The sequence below is a fragment of the Canis lupus genome, chromosome 9 (genome assembly GCF_011100685.1).
Source record: "Canis lupus familiaris isolate Mischka breed German Shepherd chromosome 9, alternate assembly UU_Cfam_GSD_1.0, whole genome shotgun sequence".
Classification (NCBI taxonomy): Eukaryota; Metazoa; Chordata; class Mammalia; order Carnivora; family Canidae; genus Canis; species Canis lupus.
In genome coordinates this window covers 60906778-60929224 of record NC_049230.1, presented here as the reverse complement: position 1 = coordinate 60929224, position 22447 = coordinate 60906778, and the positions used below count along the sequence as shown (strand labels likewise).

At 53.2% G+C, this 22447-nt stretch overlaps 1 protein-coding gene and 1 long non-coding RNA gene across 2 annotated transcripts in view; one reads left to right on the top strand and one right to left on the bottom strand.

Moving 5' to 3' along the window:
- DAB2IP (DAB2 interacting protein) overlaps nt 1–22447 on the top strand; it is a 120413-nt gene that overhangs the window by 18007 nt on the left and 79959 nt on the right. Inside the window, 1 exon segment of the mRNA XM_038549475.1 lies at nt 5101–5204. Coding sequence (XP_038405403.1) covers nt 5101–5204 — 104 coding nt within the window.
- On the bottom strand, nt 14051–22292 carry LOC119873384. The gene is made up of 4 exons (XR_005365030.1): nt 22255–22292; nt 20256–20400; nt 18727–18873; nt 14051–16804 (listed from the first exon to the last, which is right to left on the bottom strand). It is a non-coding gene; the product is annotated as an uncharacterized LOC119873384 (long non-coding RNA).

The following is a 22447-nucleotide window of genomic DNA, read 5'->3' as shown; positions in this document are numbered from 1 at the left end:
TGTAGTCATGCTGACTTCTCTTCTCCTGACACCAATATTAGAGGCTGCTGCCTCTACCTGTTTTTAAGCATTAAGATCTGGGCAGTGCAGCCCGACAACTGAAATTTGGTGTCTTGTCTGAAATTACAGGATGTTCCTCAGGCCTCCGTGTTTCCATGGGAACAAGTAACAGTCATCCTTCATGATTAGGTAGTATCCATGGCGACCAAGCCAGAGCATTTGAATGAAACCAATTTTATTTTATTTATTTTTTTGCTAATGCATGAAGGTTAAAATGCATTTCTGTGGCTGTGGCTTCCAGGAATGGAAAGATAGGCTGGTGTTCCTGGTAAAATGGAGGTTCTTTTTGACCTTGTAGTGGAAAAGGGGTCCAGTATGCACTTGTCCTGTGCCCTAGTTTTGCGGGTTGGGAGCCCCGAGGTCATGTGGAGGTCACAGAGGGAGTCTGAGCTGAGGGGAAACTCCTGGACCAGTCCAAGGTCTAGGGATGCCTGCCACTTTTCTGCTGCACAGTGTTAGGTCACTTGCCCTGTCTGGGATTCTGCAACCAGCTGTGTTGCTTAGACCTTTGGGGGCGCAAGGCCTGAGCTTCCCAGTATCTGCTTCCCCAGATTAGAAAAAAAAAAAGTACTGCTAAATCAAAAGGCATAGGCATCTATGTTTTTGTCAAGGACTCAGGCTAAATGCCTGCAGGCCGAATTAGGATTGGAGGGGGAGGGTGGTCAGCCTTCCATATTCTTTGCCTTGTAAAATAGAGTTTGGTTTTTTTTGTCTTTGCTATGGTTTGGTGGCAGAGAATAGAGATAGCAACTGCTCTGACCCCCCTGACTCGCTGGATTGCTGATAAATCATGAGCTCAGAGACGCAAAGGGCCTGGCCTGGAGTCACAGAGCAGAGGCCAGGTTGAATCCTGTCTCCTGGTGCAAGTCTTGCACTCCCTCCCCTTGCCCCAGGCTCCAGGCACTCTCAGGCTTCTCTGAGGTCCTTAGTGTGAATTTGCGGGTCAGGCAGTTTAAGGGGCTTCAGCAAGTACTCCTACTTCCTAGCTGGTCGAACCTCAGAGGAAGTCCTTTTTTGCCTCCGAGAACTCCGTTTACTCTCCTGGAAAACGGAGCTCACCATAGCTGTCCAAGTTGTCATGTGGGGATTCTGTTTGAATGGGTCCCAGGACTTGCCTTCTCTGTGGGGGTGATGCTGCCCCAAGTGGGTGAAAAAAAATTGGTTCTTGGAAGGGAGGGGGCAAAAAATCTCACTCTTTCTCTTATAGAGCCCCATTACATGTACAATATTTAAAGATACCTACTGGATTGCGATATTAAAGTTTTATGGAGGGGTGACTAGGAAAAAGATGTCTAGAAAGACCCCACAGGGGAAATGATAATGAATAGAAGGTAGAGAGAGATGCCGGTTCAGAATACTGTGATCCACGATGTTACTGTTAACTTTGTGTTTCGAGCCTGTGGCAGGCTTGGGAAAGCCGTTTGGGGTGTCAGATGGGGAGAGAGCCTGGCTCGGCCCTTGAGGACCATGAACATGACACAGCTTCCTTCCTGGCCTGCCTTCCCCATCCCTCTGTAAAGGAGTTATTTCCATTCTGCAAGCAGGGGCCGGGTCTTGGGCAGCTGGGATCCTACCTGGTGGGTCAGTCAGGGTCCAGGAGGAAGCAGATGGTACTTACTAGGATGATTCATGGTGTGGGTGGGTGTGGGAAACCATGAAGAGAAGTGCAGGGACCCAGAGCTAGCAACCACCGGGGGTCCTGCCTGGGATGATCTACCAAGGCTTAGGGAGGGAGGCAGCCAGCCTAGGCAACTCTCTGTCTCCTGATCTCCTGCCAGGGCTCCCCACTGGCCTAACTCCATGGAAACTGGGGGGCCCAGGAGCTTGGTTGGTGGGGGCTACACAGGTCAGCCCCCTGAGCAGAAGGCAGAGTGGAGAAGAGTGGAGATGGAACTGGGGCCAGTGGCATCTACCTGGAAAGGTACAAAGGTTCCCCTTCAGTTTCCTATGGGGGGCAAGGCCCTGCCCTGGGAAGGCTCAAGAAGTCAAGGAGAAGAATTGGCTGCTCTTGGCAGGAGGGAGAGCAGACTACTGTCATGTCCTGCCCTGCAGCCCCCTCGCTGCATTTCAACTTTCTGATGTGGATGGGGCATGGTCAGGGCTTCTGAGTTGAAGTTTAAGGCTATTTTGGGAGCACCTAAGAGACCTTGGTACAGACCTGTTGGGTTGGGGGCCAATGGACATGTTCCTTTCCTCTGCTCACAGCTTCATCATCTGTGAAATGGGTGGTTGGATCAAGCAACCCCTGAGAACCTCCTGGCTCAGCCCAGAAGGCAAGAGGCTATAGTATTCTGCACCAGTTGTGAGGAATATCAGTCTTGGTCTCAGAAGAGAGACAGTCTTGCTGGGCTCCTCATGCCCTACCAAGTGACACCACATATGTCTGTCTGGAGCCAGGATGGCCCACCTGTTCAGGAAAGGGCGGTGGAGTTGTGGTTCTGTGTGTGTGTGTGTGTGTGTGTGTGTGTGTGTGTGTGTGTGTGTATTGGGGGAGGGAGGGGAGTTCTGAGGGGCTTCTGGAGGCTGAGCATAGTGCCTCACACATGGAGGGACACAGTGGTTATGGTGGACACCGAGGTGAAGGTGATGGGGGTGGGATGCTGGGGGTGGGGGAGAGGTGAAGGCAGCTTGGGGAACACAGGAAGAGATTTCCCAGGGAAACCTCCAGAAAGAGTGGGTGTCTCCCAGAGTGTGACTAGCAGGGATGGGGAAGGAGGAGGGAGGAGGGTTCTCAGGAGGAAGTACCACAAGCAAGACACCGAGGCAGTCAGAGATCGTGGCCACTGGGCTAAGGAGCAGCTGAGTAGAGGAAGCTTTTCTGGAGGAGATGGCCCAGGGCTGGCTAGTGCACAGCAGGACCTGGTATCAGCCTCTGCCCTAGGTCTGTCTATAAGTGGTCAGCTATGCCCAAACTGGTCCCCCCGGGTGCCCCATGTCCCCAGGCCCAGCGTGGCCTTGCCTGCTTGGCCATTGGCTAGGGCTCAGCACTGGAGCCCGTCCTGGGTGGGGGTGGGAGTGGTGGTGGCAGGTTCAGCTCTGTCCTTTGACACTTCTAAAGACCACCGTCCCATTTGGCTGCAAGAGGGAATGGACCGGCGGGTGTAGACCTTGCCCCTAGTAGCCCATTCTGCCTTCTGGGAAAGCCTGTTCCTTGTCATCTAGCCTTTGTGGACATGTGGACATGTCCCTGGGGGTGCAGGTGGGAGTGTCTGCATAGAGGTGGATATGCATGTGCATTTGCTGGGCATGTGCCCGACCGCCTGTGTGTGCATGTACCAGGGAAATCTCTGCCCTACCCCTTTTCTTCCTTGAGAGCCAACAGGCCTTTCCAGAGCACTGCCCACGTGCCAGGCTCCACACAGGGCACTGGGGACGTGGAGATGCAGCCAGCTTGGGCATGGGCATGGGCATTAGGAGTTCCACAGTCAAGCCGAGAGGGACACACACACACACACACACACACACACTGGGTGCAAAGTGAGAATGTTGGTAGGAGGCTTGGCCTGGCTGTTACTATAAGAGCCAGAAGGGAGCCAACAGCGTGGGTGGGGAGGAGGGGTCACCATGGGTGTCCTCTGGGGCCTACAGGATGGAATGGATGGAGTCCTCTGTGGGGGGGCCACAGCCAGAGCACTGGAAAAGAGGCAGCCAGTGCCGAGCATAGTGAGCAAACATTCAGGAAAGCAGCCAGATTGCATTGACCTGGGAGGTTTTGAGCAGACAGGCTCACATCAGGGCCGTAAGTTTTCAATGAGCTGTCACCATTTAAGAGTCAGAATGTTACATATTTTGAAAAGCCCTCAGATTTCCAGCTTCTCTTGAACTGTGGGAAGCTGTGCCTGCACTGGGCGCATCCCCTGGCTACCCTGAATAACCAGCTGGCTGCTACCCTTTATCCTGGAAACTGCCAGGCCTTGTACTTCCATCGGGTTTAAGGCCTCTGAACAAGAAGGTCAGAATTGGGTGCGCCTTGGGGGCTCAGTCAGTTAAGTATCTGCCTTCAGCTCAGGTCATGATCTGGAGTCCTGGAATTGAGCCCCGTGTTAGGCTCCCTGCTAAGTGGGGAGTCTGCTTCTCCCTCTCTTCTGCCTGCAGCTCCCCCTGCTTGTGCTCAGTCAAATAAATTTTTTTTTAAATCTTAAAAAAAAAAAAAAAAAAAAAGAAGGTCCAAATTGAAAGCCAGAGATCACAGATTCCTATGTTTGAAGGGACTACTTGTTATACCTCTGGTGACAGGGGGCTCATTATGTCACAAGATACATGACTTGAAGTGCAGGTTTTGGGAGTCCTGTTTTGTTTTTTGTTTTTTTTTTTTTTGATTGGGGGTAAATATATAGATTATACAAAATTGCTATTTTAATCATTTTTAAGTGCTTGATTTAATGGCTTTAAGTATATTTATAGTATTGTGCCACCATCACCACTGTTTTCCTACCCTTTCCCATCATTCCAAACAGAAACTCTTTATCATTAAGCCATACCTCCCCATCCTGCCCACCCTCAGCCCCTTCTTACCACCAGTCTACTTTCTATCTCGATGAATTTGCCAATTCTAGGTGTTTCCTGTGAGTGGACTCCTATAACACTTGTGTCTGGCTTTTGTTGCTCAGCGTGTTTTCAAGGCTCGTCCACGTTGTATCCGAACTTTTGTTCCTTTTTCTGATGGAATAAACATTCTTTGTATAGATGTACCGCGCACTGTATGCACCCATTCATCTGTGGATGGACACGTGGCTGCTTCCACCTTTTGGCTCTTCTGAATAATGCTGTGATGCGCATTTGGGTACAAGTCTGTGTGTGTGTCTGTGTCCCTGTTTTCAGTGCTTTGGGGGGATATACCCAGGAGTGGAATTGCTGGGTCATGCAGTAAATCTGTCTTTAACTTTTTAGGGGAACTGCCAAATCTGTTTTCCACAGTGATTACACTGTTTTAGGGGGACCAGTCGTCTATTGTCCTGGCCATGATGGGGATGATAGGAGGGCCTGACTGAGTGGCCTTGATTATCCGTCCTCACCTTCTCCCTCTTTCTCTGTTGACAGAGTCACCACAGGAAAGGCCGGGCTCCCGGCGCAGTCTGCCCGGCAGCCTGCCAGAGAAGAGCCCTAGCATGGAGCCCTCGGCCACTACGCCGTTCCGGGTCACGGTAACTATCTCTGCGTCACCATCGCCACCTGGCCTGGGGTGCTGCTCTGCGACCCCGCGGCCCCCTTCCTGGAGTCTCATGGACCGGGAGAGCATCCAGCCTCCCTTGTTCTAGGTATCCAATCGCTCAGCTGCTCCCCTCTCTGTGGCTCAGTCTGGGGGCCACATGGGGGTCCCATCCTGTGAGGGAGGGGGCAGAGAACAGACAGCCCTGCAGCCGTGGGGCCTGCAAGCTGGCCGAGAAAGAGTCTAGTGCTGGGCCAGATAAATACATCCTGACATGCTCACACACACTACGCTTCCTTGACTCTTAAGATGCACAGCTTTTATTTTTACATTTTAGGATCTCTGATGTTACAGCTTGTGGTATGTCATGATTTAATTCCTGTGTGTTTTTTTTTTTTTTTTTCTTTCTTTCTTGGAGACACACCAAATAATGCTATAGCTTAAAACTGATGATGTCTTAGAATTGACAAAACACTGTCATACTTATCTATTGATTTTAGGGGTCCCACCAGCATACACATTTTTATTACAAACCTAAACAACTTTACAGAGACAGAACACGGTGGCCCTTAACAACTGGCTCTCTGTGCGAGCATGCACAGTTTTGCGTTGCTTTTCTTCCCCATTCAGCATGTTACCACATGCTCCTCTGTCCAGTGTTCTATCAGCCACTGGAGCCACAGAGAAGTAGTAGACAGGGAGAAGTAAGTCTCTTTTCCTGGGAGCTCATGGGCTATAGTGGAGATGGATGTTTGATCATTAGCTCATCCATTCATTCATTCAGCAGTTTTTATGGCATGCCAGCTGTGTGCCAGGCCCATTTTTGGAGGATCTGACCAGGAGAGCACCAGGTGGACAAAGCCCCTGAACTTATGGGGTCACATTCTGATGTTCAGGTTATGTGCTGTGAAGAAAAGCAGGCTGCTGCAATAGAGGAAACCAGGAGGGCTTCCTGGAGGTGATGCGGTTGAGAGGTGATAGTTGTGTTGAGGCCCAACAGATGAGGAGCCAGCCCTACTATGGGGAGCAGGGAAATGAGGGTTTTGGGTGAAAGGAAAGGAGTGGGCACAGGCCTGGCTGTCACCATGCAGTGTGATATCGGGGCTTCAGGTGAGCTAGGGGTGTCTAGTTGTTCCCTGTGTGTTGAGAAGGCTGTCCCCCAGAGGCTGACTTTTGCGCTGGCTCTTAAGGGGTCAGTAGAAATTGGGTAGGTGGGGACAGTGAGAGAGGGATCCCTGTCCCAGGTAAGGGAACAGCAGCTGCAACCATGCAGAGGCACACTAGAGATCGATGTGTTTGTGGGAAGTAAAACGCCTGTGGAACTGGAGTTGAGGGATATGGAGGACAAAGTAGGAGGTGAAGCTGGAAGCTGGGCTGAGTCTGCGTCAGGTGCAGCCTCATGTGCTAGGCTAAGGGGCTGTGTCTTTCCCCAGGGCACCTGATTCTCCCATCTGTCTGTATGTCATGAAGATGCTTGCAAAATAGATTCTTAGGCCCCCTCAAGATCTCAGAGCAGTGGGCCTGGGACAGAACCTGGATATCTGGATTTTAACAAGCTCCCCCACGAGATGGTTGGGAGCCTCAGACTCTGAATCAGCCTTGGGCAGTGAGGAGGAAAGGGAAGCCCCAAAGTCTGTGCTGAGAGTAGATTTGGGGGTTCTTCCCCTGGGTGTGGCAGGGGGCCCCTGGGAGATGGTCTCCAGCCTGCAAGGAGGGCCAGGACACTGACACCTGGGTGACCCTGACCAGTCAGCTGGAGCTGAGGCCAAGTCTAGCCTTCCCCAGCCCTAGGGAGGGCCACAGCCACTGGGGACCAAGCTTTCAGGGGCCTGAGGGAACAATGACTAAGAATGATGTAGACACCTGCACTGTGCTTCTGGGTGTACATTCGTGATCTTTTTTATTTTTTATTATTTTATTTTTTTAAGATGTTATTTATTTATTCATGACAGAGAGAGAGAGAGAGAGAGAGGCAGAGACACAGGCAGAGGGAGAAGCAGGCTCCATGCAGGGAGCCCGACGTGGGACTTGATCCCGGGTCTCCGGGATCACACCCTGGGCGGAAGATGGCGCTAAACTGCTGAGCCACCCGGGCTGCCCTCGTGATCTTTTTTAACTCTCAAGATAGCCCGGAAGCTGAAACTTTGATCACCCCATATCACAGATGAGAAAGTTGAGGTTCAGAGATGGGAAGTCCCTCAGCCATGCTCTAAATGCCAACAAATGGTGGAGCCAAGATTGAGACCCAGCCTGTCTGGTACCAGAGTGTGCACTCCTGCTCATGAGCCCCCACAGCCCCCCAAAGCCTCTCCGTGTGGCTTTTTACCTGTTCCCCTTTCTTTTGCTGCTCTGATAGATGTATCATCACGCCCTGACATTGCTGTCAGTTGCAGCTCTTTAATTGCCAGGTAGGCTTGGCATCTTTCCGGCAGTGGCACCTTCCCTCTGTTTTCTGGTGCAGAAACCACACATGGGGCAGAGCCAGCCCCAGCCTCCTGAGCCCCCGACCCTCAGGACTCACAGTCCCGCCTGCACGAGTGGGCTCTGCAAACTGGAAAATGTGTTCACTTGTCGTGTTACCCATTTCTCACGGCAACCCCCCAGGGGAGGGACGGGAAGTTGTTTGCCTAATGTCACATGGCTCCAGAGTGATGGAGCCCCGCATAGTTGCCAGGACTGTTGGACACTCACTTTTTGTGTCCCTACCTGGGCACCTTGGTCCTTTTCTTTTCTTTCATTTTTTTTTAAAGATTTCATTTATCTATTAATTAATAGACTCAGAGAGAGAGGCAGAGACACAGGCAGAGGGAGAAGCAGGCTCTCCGGGAGGAGCCCAATGTGGGACTCGATCCCAGGACCCCGGGATCATGCCCTGAGCTGAAGGCAGATGCTCAACCACTGAGCCACCCAGGTGTCCCACCTTGGTCCTTTCCTGTGTGCAACAGTTAAGGAAAGGGATGTGAGGTTTTTTTCCTTTTTTCTTTTTTTTAAGATGTATCTATTTTAGAAAAAGAGAGCGCCTGTGCATGTAAGTAGATGGGAGGGGCAGAGGGAGAGGGAGAGAGAGAGAATCTTAAGCAGACTCTACATTGAACATTGGAGCCTGACATGGGGCTCAATCCCATGACCTGAGTTGAAACCAACAGTTGGACGCTGAACTGACTAAGCCACCCAGGCATCCCAAGGGGTGTGGGTTTCTCTATCCTGGGGTAGTGCTCGGAGTTTGGAGGTGCTTGCTGGAGAGCTCAGAGGTGGGGAAGTGGGTTCAAATCCTGACTCTTCTGTGACCTGTGAGACCTCGTTAGTCACTCAGCCTCTCTGAGCCTCGAGGCGGCATCAGGAAAGAATGGAATGTTCATCCTTCTTTGAAGGGCTGTGGCGCACGTCCATGAGTCCTGGTGCATATGAGCCCAGGTCTCACCCGAGGTAGACACTTAATACAGAAAATCCACCACTGTCCTTGGGATTGTGTTTCCCTTTTTTTTGCTTCAGAACGGTGCATATCTAGGGAGGGTCATGGTGGACAGTGGAGGGCAGGTTGGTTGGGGGAAGCTGGGAGGGGCGCCTGGCTTTGGTGTTGGGGACACACTTGCACGCAGTCCCTGTGTGGGACCAGAAGCACACCCTGTTCCCCTGCCCCACCTTACATTTGCTCACATGCACTCCCATAAGCCACATCCTCATGCTCTTGGCTGACTGCCGCTCTGTGTAGCCCCCTGAGGGAACCTGGGGAACATAGTTTTGCCTGGGGGAGGTAAGGGAGACAGTACAGGGTATATTTGAATAACTGGTGTCTTTGCTGCCATTTGAAACTTGGGTGACAGGATGTCACCACCTCTCACAGAAGTGCCCTTTGCAACCATGTAGTTTAATGGAGGATCAACATGTTGTGTTCTCGAGGACTCATTCTGTCAACCTCCTCCGTGAACACTAAAGCCTGGGAGGGGCTGGGCTTGTGCCAGGTCACCATCCAGCTGGGAGCACTTTGGAGTGTGGGCTCTTTGCATCCATACACGGCCCTTACCTTTTGTGATTTGGCCTAGGACCGCAGTCACCTCACAGGGCATCAGAGGCTCGGTACTGGTCCCACCTCTGTTTTTTGGAGATCATGTGACCCTGGGAGAGCTTCTGTTTACCCTTGTCTAAAACGAGCGGAGTGGACTTTGTTGTTGTTGTTCTTTTATTTATTTTATTTTTTATTTATTTATTCATGAGAGATACACAGAGAGGCCGGGACACACAGACAGGGGGAGAAGCAGGCTCCCTGTGAGGAGCCTGAGGTGGGACTCGATCCCCAGACCCAGGATCGCACCCTGAGCTGAAGGCGGCCGCTCAACCTCTGAACCACCCAGGCGTCCCAGAGGGGAGTGAACTTTGTAAGGCAACATGTGGTTTGGGCCTATGGTAGGCACTTAAGTATTTGGATGCCATACCTAAAAGCATGAGCTGTAAAGTCAGCAGACCCAGGGCTGAGCCTCATATCAACTCGTGCCCATCTCTGGCCTTCAGCTCTCATCTAAAGAGCTGATGAGGCCAAGATTCAAACCCAGATTTGTCTTCTCTGTGTCAGTAAGGAATCTTGGAAGGGAGAGAGGAGCGGAGAGGGAAGGTAGGCCGCAAGCTGGGAATGCTGCATCTGCACAGACAGAGGCTCTTCCCAAAGTCCAAGACCCTTAGCACAGCAGCATGCTGTCCCCTGTCACCTGCCATTCCTGTTGGGGACTCATGGTTTGATTTGGGGGGAAGCAATGGTGACTGTGGGGTTGCCCCGAGGCCCCCCAGCCCATCACCTTCCCCAGGCCCAAGCTCCCCTCCTGCAGGCTGGCTCCTTCCCCTCCCCCTCCACTGTCCCCACCCCTCCCATCGACCTTGAGGAGAGCTGGCAGGGCTGGGGTGTGGGAGGTGGCAGAGGCTCTGGGAAACTTGACAGCCAATTGATTCCTCCTCGGGAAGTTGAAAGTGGAGAATCGTGTTTGAAGGTTTAGCTGAAATTAGGTCTCAGGGCTATTTTTTGCAAGATGGAGAAGGAGAAGTGTCAGGGAGGGGAAGGCCCAGGGGGTTGGTGGAAGCTGCAGATAAACTCAATACCACGTTGATTGCAGATGCTTCTAGAAGGGGGGTCTTAGTTCTTTTCAATCACCTACTTTTACTGGATGCTCATTTGTGTATACTCTAGCTGGTCCTGAAGCTGTGATGGAGGTGTGGCTGGGTGCTGTAGAAACCCAGAGCAAGGGTTGGCTAGTAGGGTAGGGAAGAGTTCCTAGAGGAGGCATCTTTGGGGCTGAGCTTTGAGGGATATGTAGGAGTTTGTCAGGAACAAAGGGAGAAGAGTATTCCAGTTGGGGGAGACCTAAGTGCATTGGAGCAAGCCAGTGGCCCTGTGGGATTAGAGTGTTGGGTGAGTCGGAGGCATGAAGTGGGAGAAGGCTGGAGAGGAAAGTGGGTGAAGGCTCTGGGCTTTCCCCTGTGGGACCAGAGAGCCACAGGAGATGCCGGGTGAGAGTAGAACCAGCAGATCTCTGTGGGTGTGGATTCAGGATTTCCCAGCTACTCGCCGTTGTCCACTCCTGCAGCTTCTCTGAACCTTCCCCACGTTTCAGCTGCCTTCCTGTCGTGCGCAGGGTCACGGGCACGTGGACATACACATGCAGGCCCCCTCAACACCACCACTGAGGCTTTTGGAAATGTTTGCAAGGCCTCCCCTGTACAGAGGGAGGACCGCAGCTCAGAGAGGGGAGGATCCTTTCCCAAAGCCACACAGCGTATCTGGGACAGGGCCTGGAATTGTGCCCAGGTCTCTCTGTCCTCTCATTACCCCCTTGCAGGCCCCCTACACTCTGCTCCCTTGGGCCCTCTCTTCCCTGTACTTGGGAACTTCTGTCTGTCCTCCATTAGGTTTCGTGGGAGGAGAGGCTGAAGGGAAGGGACATTTGTGGCTCTGAAGGTCCTCAGAGGCCTCTGATGGCTCCTAATGTGCCTGTTTGCCTCCGTTTGGGTCCCTTCTCAGTGACAGTGGCCCTGGTTAGGCACTGGAGTGGTGGACGGAAATGCTGGGCAAGGCTCACACATCAGATGAGCCAACTCTGTCACCAATCTGTGGCGGAAGTAAGGCCCAAGGAGGGGAGGCTTGCCTGGAACACTGGTCAGGGCTCGTTCTGCTTCACCAGGCTGCTCTGTGCCCACCTTGTACATGCATGTGTGGCCCCCAAGCCAGTGTGGGGATGCCAGCCGTGCAGCGGTGACCGGCTGTGACAGGGCAGTCATGCTGGAGCCTGGACGGGCCACAGGTGAGCGCCTGCTGCCTCTCCTCACAATAGCCTTCTAAGTGGAGCCTTTCAGCTGGAGTGTCCCAGCCTGGTATCTGGCAGGTCGGCGTCCTCTGGAGGAAGAGGTAGGTGGAGAGAGTCTCCCCGCCCATTGCCATTCCTGGAGCCTAATTATTATGAAACCGTTCAAACCTAAAAGGAAAATTGCTGTCAATTTTGTCTGTGTCCACATTCTGCAGAGAGAGGCTCCTTTCCTGTGGTGGGAACTCAGGAGATGGGAACAGATGACCTGGGCATGGGGCCAGGATACTCTACGGGTCAGGGGTGTGGGGGGAACAGCTGTTTGGAGCTTGTAGAACCCACGTCAGGCCTGGGAGGGTGGGCTGTGGTCTTCGGTAGGGTTTGGGAGCCTCCCTGCCCTGTTGATAAGTGAGTGGTATCGTTGCCTCTCTACCCCACTCTGTAAATGGGCACAGGAGCCCCTTGCTCGGTGAGTGGCTGTGAGGGCCCAGTACGTGGCACAAGGGGGGCATTCAGCCCATGTCCATGCCCTGTGTCCCATTCTGGTGGGGGGGCTCACTCTTCCCAGACACCTTCCTCAGAGCCCCCGGTGGTCAGGGAGACACCTCCCTTCTGTACCCATCATTTGATGCCCCCATGTGACTGCCTCTGACACAGCTTCTCGGGCTCAGCCCTGGCACCAGGAGGTGGAGGTGGGTCGAGTGATCCCTGAGGGGCCAGAGACGAAGTTCCCAGGTGGTGAGTACAGGTGGGAGGGAGCTGGAGGCAGCTGCACAGAGCCGTCCCACCAGTTGGGGGCAGCAGAGGGCAGCAAGTGGACGCCTGGACAGCGGCAGCTGCTCCCAGAGGGGAGCTGAAGTCCCAGGGCTCCGGTGTGCCCTGGGTTGCAGGGACCCGGCGGAGCTTCACTCCCAGCTGCAAAGCTCACCACTGGGTAGAGGAAACCGTTCAGATTGAGGAGCACCTACGGGCAGCGGGGCCTGGCTCCGGGCTGGCCTGAGAGCTGGCGGACTAGGAGAGAGGACCCTGATTAGGGACCCCGGAGTGGGGAGTGGGGTGAGGCCTGGGGCCAACACAGCCTTCCGGCAGGAGGGGAGGCATAGCCTGAGGGCCGCCAGGCAGCATCGCAGCACTGGGCCACCAGGCTGGCTGGTAGATACTCCAGCATGACTATTTTTTGACAGTTTGCCGAGGTCTTGTTTCATCCTCACCCGTACTTTGAAAGGGAGCAAGGCAGGTCTTCTGGGAGAGCGGGCTGGTGGTCAGAGCCTGGGCTGAAAGAACTGCTTACATGGGTTCAAATCCCAGCTCTGCCAGCCCCTGTGTGGTGGTGAAGTCTTTGCAGAACCTGGCCCACAGCACCAGCCCAGGCTCTGCCAACCGGTGCTGTCATCCTCTCCATTTTATAGATGAGAACACTGAGGCTCAGAGAGGGAAGGGGCATTGTCCCAGGCCACACAGCCAATTGAGGACAGAGCTGGCTTTGGAACCTGGGCCGTGCTATCTCCTGCCTCCTCTGGTCTCCTCTGCCTCCAGCTAGCAAGGCCCCCGAGGGTCAGAAGGTGTCTGAACAGGGCAGACACTCCTGGCATAGAAGAGAGCTGTTCCCCTCATCCCACCCCATCCTGTGGCCCCTGCCCCTGCCATTTCCGGGTGGGGGGCAGGAGACTGGCTTTGGGGGGGGGGCAGGCCTCAGAAGCCTTCTTTTCCCGAACCCCTCATGGTACGAGAAAGAAGCAATTGCCTCTGTCACATCAAGTGACATCCATTTGGGTTGGATTATAGACATAATTATCTCTGAGTCTCTGGGTAGGAATGATTTCCAAAGCCAGGAAGCCCTCTTTGGAGGTGGCAGTGATGACATCTGTTTCCAATACAAGACCGAGCATCAGGATGAGTTACTTTTCCAGTAGAATGACTTAAGAATGCCTGAAACAAGCCCTGGTTGTTAGGGCCCTGCCCTGCTCCAGCATCTGAGATGGCTTCTAGGGGGTGGGATGCAGCTCTCCAGCTGGTGCCCGCAAGCCTGCCCAAGCCTCAGGGCCTTCCTCCCTACCGGCTCCTCCTCCCCATTTCCCTGCCTTGAGAGCTTCTTCCCTCCTCTGCCCTCCTCTCGCTCCAGCACGCATCCTCTCCTCTAGGCTTCTGAGCACAGGCTGTGACTTAACCATCTCCCAGACGGTGACTTTCTCAAGGGCAGCAACTGCTCTGATTTATCTGAACCCTGGGCACTGAGATGGGGCCTCCTTTGTGGTGGGCACCTGGATGGGCTTGTGCAGGGAAGGGGTGTGAGAGACATGGAGGCAGAGAATGAATTCAGTGAGTGAGTGCATGGTGGGGAGGGGTGGGGAGCAGAGATCTTCTGGCTGCTGAGAGCCCCACTTGGTGTCTCTGGGGCCGAGTGGCCACCATCTTGGGAAGGAAGGTCAGGACAAGTCACCCAGACCACCCCAGAGCCCTGGTAAGGAAGGACACCAGCCCTTGTTGTGGAATTGATCTTGACCCCATCCCATGGGTTCCCATAATCCTTCAGGGGCAGGGCTCCCAGGTGAGCCAGGCCTACAGATGGTAAATCACCCAGGAGGAGAAATAGCCTATAAAATCCTTTCCCAGAATGGTGCGTTTTGTATCCTGTAGTGAAAGAGGCTTTAAAAAGCATTGCTCACTCAGGTGAATTTATAGGGCTGCCACCTGCCTTTTGCTTCTCCCTCCCACTAATGTTTGCTTGTCCCTAGGGCCGGGGCACCGTGGGGTCCTGGTGCTCCTTGGTGGCTCTTAGTATAGCACCCCTTCCCTGCCTTGATGCTCCAGGGCTACTCCTGGCCAGTTGGGTACTTGGGGAGGTAGAGGCAGATGGAAAAATCTAACTTCCCAGAAGCTCCCCGTGACCCAGCACAGAGCTGGAGTCCCCACCATTAACACCTTCCTTCCTGAAAGCTGTGGCCGCCAGAAGATCCCTCCTATTTGGTGTCACCTGAGAATGGGCCATCAGGGAGGGGAAAGACGGCATGTGCACACTAGGAAGGATTTAGACCTCAGCTAGACCAATCCCCTCATTGTCCAGATGGGGAAGGTGAGTCACAGAGAGGCTAAGATACTTGATTCAAGCCTCATGGTGTGGTAATGGGATTATGGAAGTGTTTAGGTTCTGGCACAGACTATCTGGATTGACCCCAGCTCTGCCACTTTCTAGCTGTGTGGCCCTTTGAAAGTTGCTTGACCTCTCTGAGCCTCCATTCTCTCATCTGCACGTCGGATTGTGAGAATTAAACAAGGTAAGTCCCATAAATCTCCGGTACAGCCCCTGAAGCTTAGACAGGGCTGCATAAGTACATCTGGTTTTACTCTTACTAGCGCATCGGAATAGTCCTCATTATTATTAATAACAGAGCTGGGTTTTGGACTCATATTTCTTGACTCTGAACATGGTTTACTTGCCACTCAGCCAGGCGGCCTCTGCTGAGAGTGTTTGCTCATGTGGAGTGTGCAGAACACAGGGCCTGGGGAATAATCACCGACATCATTGAGTCAGCCCCAGGAAGGCTGGCCTGGTGCTGGGACCTCTGGCAGGGCTGGAAGGGTGGCAGAGGGAGAAGGTGGCGATCCTGCTGCAGGGGTGAAGCTCCCTGAGGGAGTCAGCTTCCCTGCAACCACACGGTCCTCAGTGCTGGACTCCCCACCCAGGGTCAGAGCTGGCCAAGGGCTTAAAGGGCTGATGGAGTGTTTGTGGCTGTCCAGACCTCTGGGAAGTCTGATTATGCTAAGGCAAGTGTCAGCTAGCCAGAGGATTTATGGGGCAGTGAGTCACTCCCTGGCTGCTCTGGGTTATCACATCCCTTCCTGAGACCTCAGAAATGCGTGTCTGATTTCTGTTTACTGATGCCACTCGGTCCTGGGCACTGGCACATGTCAGGAGGGTCTCTCTTGTCCTCATTTCCCCCCTCTCATCTGCACGTGCTCACCCTCTTCCTAAGCAGGTGCCCCCTTCCTCCTTCCTTTCAGACTTCCTTAGGGGAGACCCCTTGACCTGGGTGTCTTCTGCACTGTGCATATGCGAGGGGTCGTGCCCCATGTTATCAGCCTGGGCTCAAGTGGTGGTGTGTAACTGGAGGTCAGAGGGGCCTGTGATCTCTCCATGGGCCTCTGAGGCAGCCAGACTTACGGCTTTCCTATACCTCTGTACCATTGCCTCTGCTGTGATTCTGCCTGGAATGCTGCTGTGCGGCTTCCCTACCCCTAAATAATCTCAGCAAGACCACTCACTGCCTCACTTTCAATGTTTCTATTATGCTCCCAAATGCTGCCTCCTCCAGCAAGCCCACCCAAATTGACCACAAATGGAGCCCCTTAAAAAACCTCCCAGAGCATATTCTCATCTTTTTCTTTTTTCTTTTGTATCATAAACATTTGTTAATTCCTTCAGGAAGTATTTAGGAATACCTGCCAGGTGTCCTGCCCTGGAACCCAGGCTACCATGGACCCCACAGTCCTGTGAGGGAGGAAGGCATGAAATAAACACATGTATAATTAGAACTGTGGTAAGTCTGCAGAGTGACCTGGCATCACCTGAGGGCATCTGGTAGGCCTATGAGGAGAGACTGTAGGGTGTGCAGGATCCACTTGGGCCAAGGGGGCCTCCATTCCAGGCAACGGAAACAGCCTGTGCCGAGGCCCTGTGGCAGGAGGGGATGGCAATTCTGAGAGTCGCACTGAAGACGCCAGGGTTGGAGCCCAGGGGATGGATCATGAGGGGCCTTAGGGGCCTTACCAAGGAGCTAGGCTTTTATCTCCAAACCCTGGGAGCTATGCAAGGGGGTGAAGCTGGTCAGTGCAGGATCTGATCTGCTTTTTCAGGGACCCCTCTGGATGCCCTTGGAGAATGGACAGGGTAAAGGGGGCAAGACTGGAGATAGTACAGCAGCAAAGAGGCTCCTGGGAGTGTCTAGGAAGGGTCAGGGCCGCCTCTCCAGCTAGACTTTCCTTGAGGGCAGAAAGTCCCTTCCAGGACTCAGCTCAGGGGCAGGCTCAGGGAATACACCCTGAATGAGCCTTGACCAGCAGCCTTCCCCATCAGAGGAGATTTGGGTCCTACAGTTTGCTTTGATAAACTCCTGCCCTGTTTCCTTCTGGCTAATATCTGGACTGGCCCTTGGTGATCAAAGTCCAAGCAATAAAAACCATTACAATGACCATATTGATGATAGTAGCTAATGTATAGTGAGTGCTGGGAAATGGGCTCAGTTCTCTTACATGCATGATGTCATTGACTTGTGACAACAACCTCGAGGTGGCTTCTGTTGTCCTCATTCTACAGAAATTGAAACAGACTCAGACGGTTAGGTCACTGGCCTCAGGCCCATAGCCATTAAGGGTAGAACCTTTTGCTACCATGCCTCTTGGGGGAGGGGGGGGTGAAGATTATTTGCATCTCACCCGCACCTTCCTAGAGACTGAGGTAACCCTAGGACTTAGGTGGAGCTTTAGGCATGATGATGGCAGAAGGAGAAATGTTTGGGGCGGGGTTCTCTAGCTGCGGATGGGGTGGGGCCCAGAGGAATAGCATGCCACATTGCAAGACTCCAAGAAACCATGTGTTCAGGGAGCTGAGAAGGCCAGTTTTTAGGGTGTGAGAGAAGCAAATAGAATGTCCCTGAGATTCTGGGATAGAGTGAGGTGCTGGACACAGATCAGGGGAACTATATAGTAGCAGCAGCAGCAGCAGCAGCAGCAGCAGCAGCAGCAGCAGCATTTTCTCCCCTTGGTCCTGAGATCTGGGCTTCTAGATCTTTGAACGTGGCTCTTTGGGTAACTTTCCCTTCCTGCTGTGCTTGTGAACTTGAGTATATATGGGGTGGCATTTGCCCCATGTATCATTGTGTGTGTGCCTGGTGACAGTTGAGTATGTATTTGTGATCTTCTTTTGTTGTTTGTGTATCTTTATTTGCACAGTTCCTGAGTGCATGTGTGTATTTGTATGTGTGCTGGTCAACGTGCTTATTGGTTTCTGCGTGTGGTGGTGGTGAGACTTGTATGTTTACACCTGCATTTCTTTGTGGGCACACCCCCTCCTCATGTGTCTTTGTATGCATGCATATCCTTCAATTTGTGTGCATTTCTGGCTGTGTGTATTTCACCATGTGAATGGTTTAAATGTGGTTGTTGGGCAAGGGTGACTGATGTTTAACCAATGAGTGACCAATGAGTGTTAAATGGAAGAGTGATCCTTATGTACCAAGGCCCAGCCCCCTGCTGGCTCTCATGGCTCATGACTGGGTTCCTTTTGTGTGATCTGAGTTGTCTGGCTGCCTTTTCTGGGTAAGTTGGAGTGTGGAGGTCTTACGTTCAAAGGATCAAGCAATTGCAGAGGGTTATGTGCGCATATAGGGTGGCCTGCGAATGGGCGGCTACCGGGCAGGCACTAACCTGGCTTAAAATGCCAGTCCTCTTTCACCTGTCATGATCTCTGACCTTTCAGAGACTCATTAGTGAGTCATCCCCCAGCTGGGACCCTCTCTGATGATCCACATCTCCCAAGGAAGGAGGCCAGGGAAGCCTGGCAGCCTCCTGAGGGCAGAGCCCCAGCAACAGGGAAGGAGTACAGGAAGAACAGTGCATCGGAAGGGTTTGGGCAAAGCCAGAGGAGTCGCTGGTAGGTTGGTGCCCGGCCTGGGAGAGCCCAGATGAGGAAGGCACCTGCTCTAGCTTCAGCTTTTTAGAATCACCAGGCATCAGTGCTGGAATGGAGCTTGGTGATCACCCAGCCCAGCCCTTATAGTAAGAAGGGAAGACTGAAGCCTGGAAAGAGGAAATGTGGGGAGCCTGAGAGGTTCTTGAAGAGTGGGGTACTAGTCTTGCAAAGAGCACTGGGTGTGGAGATAGGATACCTAGGTTCTTCTGTGCTTCTTCCACTGGCTTGCTCAGTGGCTCTGGGCAAGTCCCCCTGCACTCTGGGCCTCGTGTGCCTTGTCTGTACCATGTGGGCATTGGCCTGGCTGCCTGATCTGGGCCCTCTCCGCTCTTGCTGTGACTCTGGAAGCAGGACCTCTTCCCTGGAGCCTTAGCCTGCTGAGGTGTCGGAGCTGCCTGTGGGCCAGGGAGCCCAGCAGATCTCCTCTCCTGGGGCTGAGAGAGGTGGAACTATCTAGATGGGGTCTTCCCCTCCCTTTCTTGGGTTTTTAGGTGTGATTTTGGCATTTGTGCAAAGCTGCGGATAGATACTGAGAGACACACCTGTTAAAAGAGTTTCTTTCCTTGAAGGCTTTCTGGATGCAGGCCTTAAGGATGGCTCCTGGGCCAGGGGAGAGTCCACCAGGTTCTGCCTCCATCCTGGGCACAATCTCAGAGGGAGTCAAAGGCAGGTCAGGCCCGCTCATTGGTCTGTATGTTAGGAGGGGAGAAGGTGATGAAGACAGGATGGCAGATGCAGTACCCATCAGATGATAGCATTGAGGGAGGGGACTTACCCTTCACAGAGCACCTGCTGTATGCCAGGCGCAATGCTCAGCACTTCACACTCAGGTTTGGAGATGGCTTAGAGACCAGTGGTGACATGCTGCCTCTGGGTGCCCAAGGAGTTGTGCTGGAATGCAAACCTGTGGTCCCCGAGGTAACTCATGTGTGAGGCCTGTGTGAGGCTGGGCCTGGGCGGGGCGTCCCCTCCTGGAGCTGCCAGGTCCTCACCTGTGACAGCACTCTGCTCAGGGAGAGGTTGCCTCCCTTCTTTCCTCTGGTCTGGCCTGTGGTCCTGGGAGGTTGGGGCTGAGCTGTCAGTTCCCAGTCTGGCCTTCTGTGCATATGTGTGGGCACATATGTACCGGGCCCTCACCCTGCCCGCCCCAAGGGCTCGAACCCGCAGCTTGGCCACCAATAGCCCTGCCACTCTCAGCGAGTGGCTTAACTTCTCTGAGCCTCTCTTTCCCCACCTGAAAACCTCAAACGTTCTGCATTCTGCAGCATACATTCTCCCTGCATTCCCAATAACAGGCACTGGACCCTCCTGGGCCTCCCTCTTAGGGCCTGGGAGGGGTTTGGCGGGGACCACGGGCAGTGATTCGGCAGAGCAAAAGCGCCATAACTGGTCATCTCTCCTCATTGGCATCACTTGGAATTGACTGACATGGGGGAATGAACAAATCGTGGGCTGGAATTCTTCAAGGCCCTTGAGAAAATTTCTCTGAACATCCCAAGGAAGGGGTAAGCAGGGTTAGGGCCAGATGTCAGGATGGTGGCCTCGTGGCTGGAAAGGGGGTGGGGGAGCTGCCGAGAACTGGGGTCCCTCCAGCCAGAGACCCCACGGGACTCTCTGTCTTCCACTCAGGACTGCCCTGCGCGTTAGTCAGTGACAGATGGAAGCTCAGGCGACCCTGGGGATCAGCTGGAATAGGCAGCGGGCTGTCACAGAGTGGGTGGAGGGTACGCAGCTGTCCCTACTCAGCCCCACAGGCAGTAGCCTTGGGCCCAAGCCCCTGAGACCTTAGCTGACCTAAGTGCTGAAAAGCTACCTAAAGAGCACAGGGGAACGTGGCTGTGGGCTGTGATAGTAGAGGCCGAACTCCCCATCCGAGGAGGCAGCAGGCTCCATCCTTGCAGAGGGCACTGGCTGCTCCCTGAGTTTTCCGTCCTGCTCTAGTGAATGAAAGCCGAGGCCTCCCCCTGAGCGGCCCTGGCTGCCCGTGGCTCACACACTTTGTACGTTGGGAGTCTCTGTGAGGTTGCTTTAGAAAAAAGTGCTTGTTTTAAAAGCGTTTGAAACTACCAACCTGGATGACATTCTGTAGCTCTGGGATCATTCCGCAGGCACGCTCATTCATCCACTAGGCATGACACCAGCCTGTCCTTGCTGTGAGACAACCTTCAGGCTCCTGGGAGGGCCCAGACAGACTCCCGCCCGTGGTGGTTATGTACCTTCTCAGGGCAAAAATCGGTGGCTGCACTATAGCCGACGTCAGTAATGATGATAATAAAGCTGGCAACTATTGTGTTTAGTGGCTTAATTTTACTGGTGATATCTTGCCTCATTTGATCCTTCCCACAACTTTCTGAAGTACGTATCATCCTTAGCCTATTTTACAGATAACAACACTGAGGCTTGGAGCCGGCCCGTGGCTGGCAATGCAGAGTGGGGGTGGGAGTGGGGCAGGCAAACCAGGGCTCAGATCCAGCTCCACAGCAGTCCTAGAAATTGGGCCTCCAGAACCCTGCTTTACTGAAGGAAGGGACATGATTTGCCCAATGCCTCTCACTAAGGTTGACTTAGGTTTAGAATGAGATTTTCTGACTTGAATTTGGAGCTGCAGCTGCCTCCAGAAATCATGACCCTGGACCTGCCCATGAAGCTCATCTCCCTTTAGCCAGGCCAGGGCTGGGTGGGAAGCCGCCCTTGGCCCTCTACTACATGGAGGAGGTCAGTAAGCAACCTGTGAGGCTGGGCGGAGTAGGTAACTGGATTCTGGGGTCTTCGGTTAACCTTGCTCTGTGATTTTGGGAAAGTCCCTTTCCCTCTCTGTGTCTCATTCACCCTTATATACAGTCTCCTGGATCTGAGTCTTCTTCCAGCTGTGGCTTTCTGGGATAGTGAACCTTTGCTAAGCCTGCTATATGCAGAGCCCTGAGCTGGGTCCTCTGGTGCCCTGAAGGTCCTCCAGGGTAGGCGTGTATGGTGTGATGGAGTTATGTACCCCATTCCCTGAAGAATCACTCTCCCAGCAGATCTGAGCCTCCTGTCCTCTTATTAATCTGCACACTGTTCCCCTCATAGTGTTAACAGCTGTCTTGGTCACTGTGTCTAGCACATAGTAGGCTCTCGATAAATGGGAATGAATTAATTAATGAATGTTACAGCATCTGAGACCCCAAGGTCATGGTTGCTGTGGTGGGGGATGGTAGGCTTCAAGGAGGAGGCAGCTTGTCAGAGGAGCATTAAGTCTAGCCTGAAGGGGAGGGGTGGGGAAGAGGAAGTGACACTTGTCCCACTCAACCTCCTAGAAGGAAGAATGCTTTTTTAAAGAAAACCTCAGAAATAGGATAAAGCTGTCAGGATAGCTACATAATGACTACATAAATTGTGAAAAATGCCTCGTGGTTCTTTATGCCACTAGAGTGTAAAAATGTGAAATTTTCCTTAGTGTAGAAAATAAAAACCAAGATAAAGTACAAGCCCGTCGGGGAACTTGCTTGACAACACCTGTGAGGGAAGACCCCATCCAAGTGAGCCAGGTGCATCTCCCCTCCCCGGTGTACCAGGCAAGAAGCCAAGGTTGGGACGCCCAGCGCTTTCAGAGAAGTGCAGATTCCTGCCTTGTTGCCGAGTCTCCTGAAGAGCCTACCGAAGAGCCTGCCACCATTTGTGGTTGCTTTCCACTGGGGATTTCTCTATGGATGATGGTCCCTCCTGTGGCCTCTAACACCTAAGGAATACTTGCTGAACTACAGCTGGTTAGAATAGTTTGGGTGACGCTGAGCTCCCCGATGAGAGGCATTTGGACCCCGTTGCCTGGGAAGACCTGGATGAGGTGGTGTTTTGGGTAGGCCCTGGAGGATGTGCAGAGTTCTGGCAGGTGACCGCAGGAATAGGTGTCCCACGGATGTGAGAGACCAAGGGAGAAGAAAGGGTAAGGTGGGGGTGGGGGTGGGGGGTGGGGGCGGGAAGATGGGGAAAAGGGAAAACCTGAAGAGGGTGGGCAGAGGAGGGGGGTCCTGTGCAAAAAGCTCTGGCATCAGACCGGCCCGGAAACTGTGTTCTTGGGCAAGTCACCTCACCTCTCTCAGCCAGGTTTCTTCATTTGCAGAAAGGGGTCCTGTTTTTCTGTCGTTTTCTCATTTGTGTGGGTGACATGAGATGATGTGTTCACCTCATTGTGACTCGGGTGCTGGGGCCATAGATATGGGCAGATCCATCACAGAGCATGGCCTATAGCAAATGTCCACCTCTGGGTCCTTTATTATTATTATT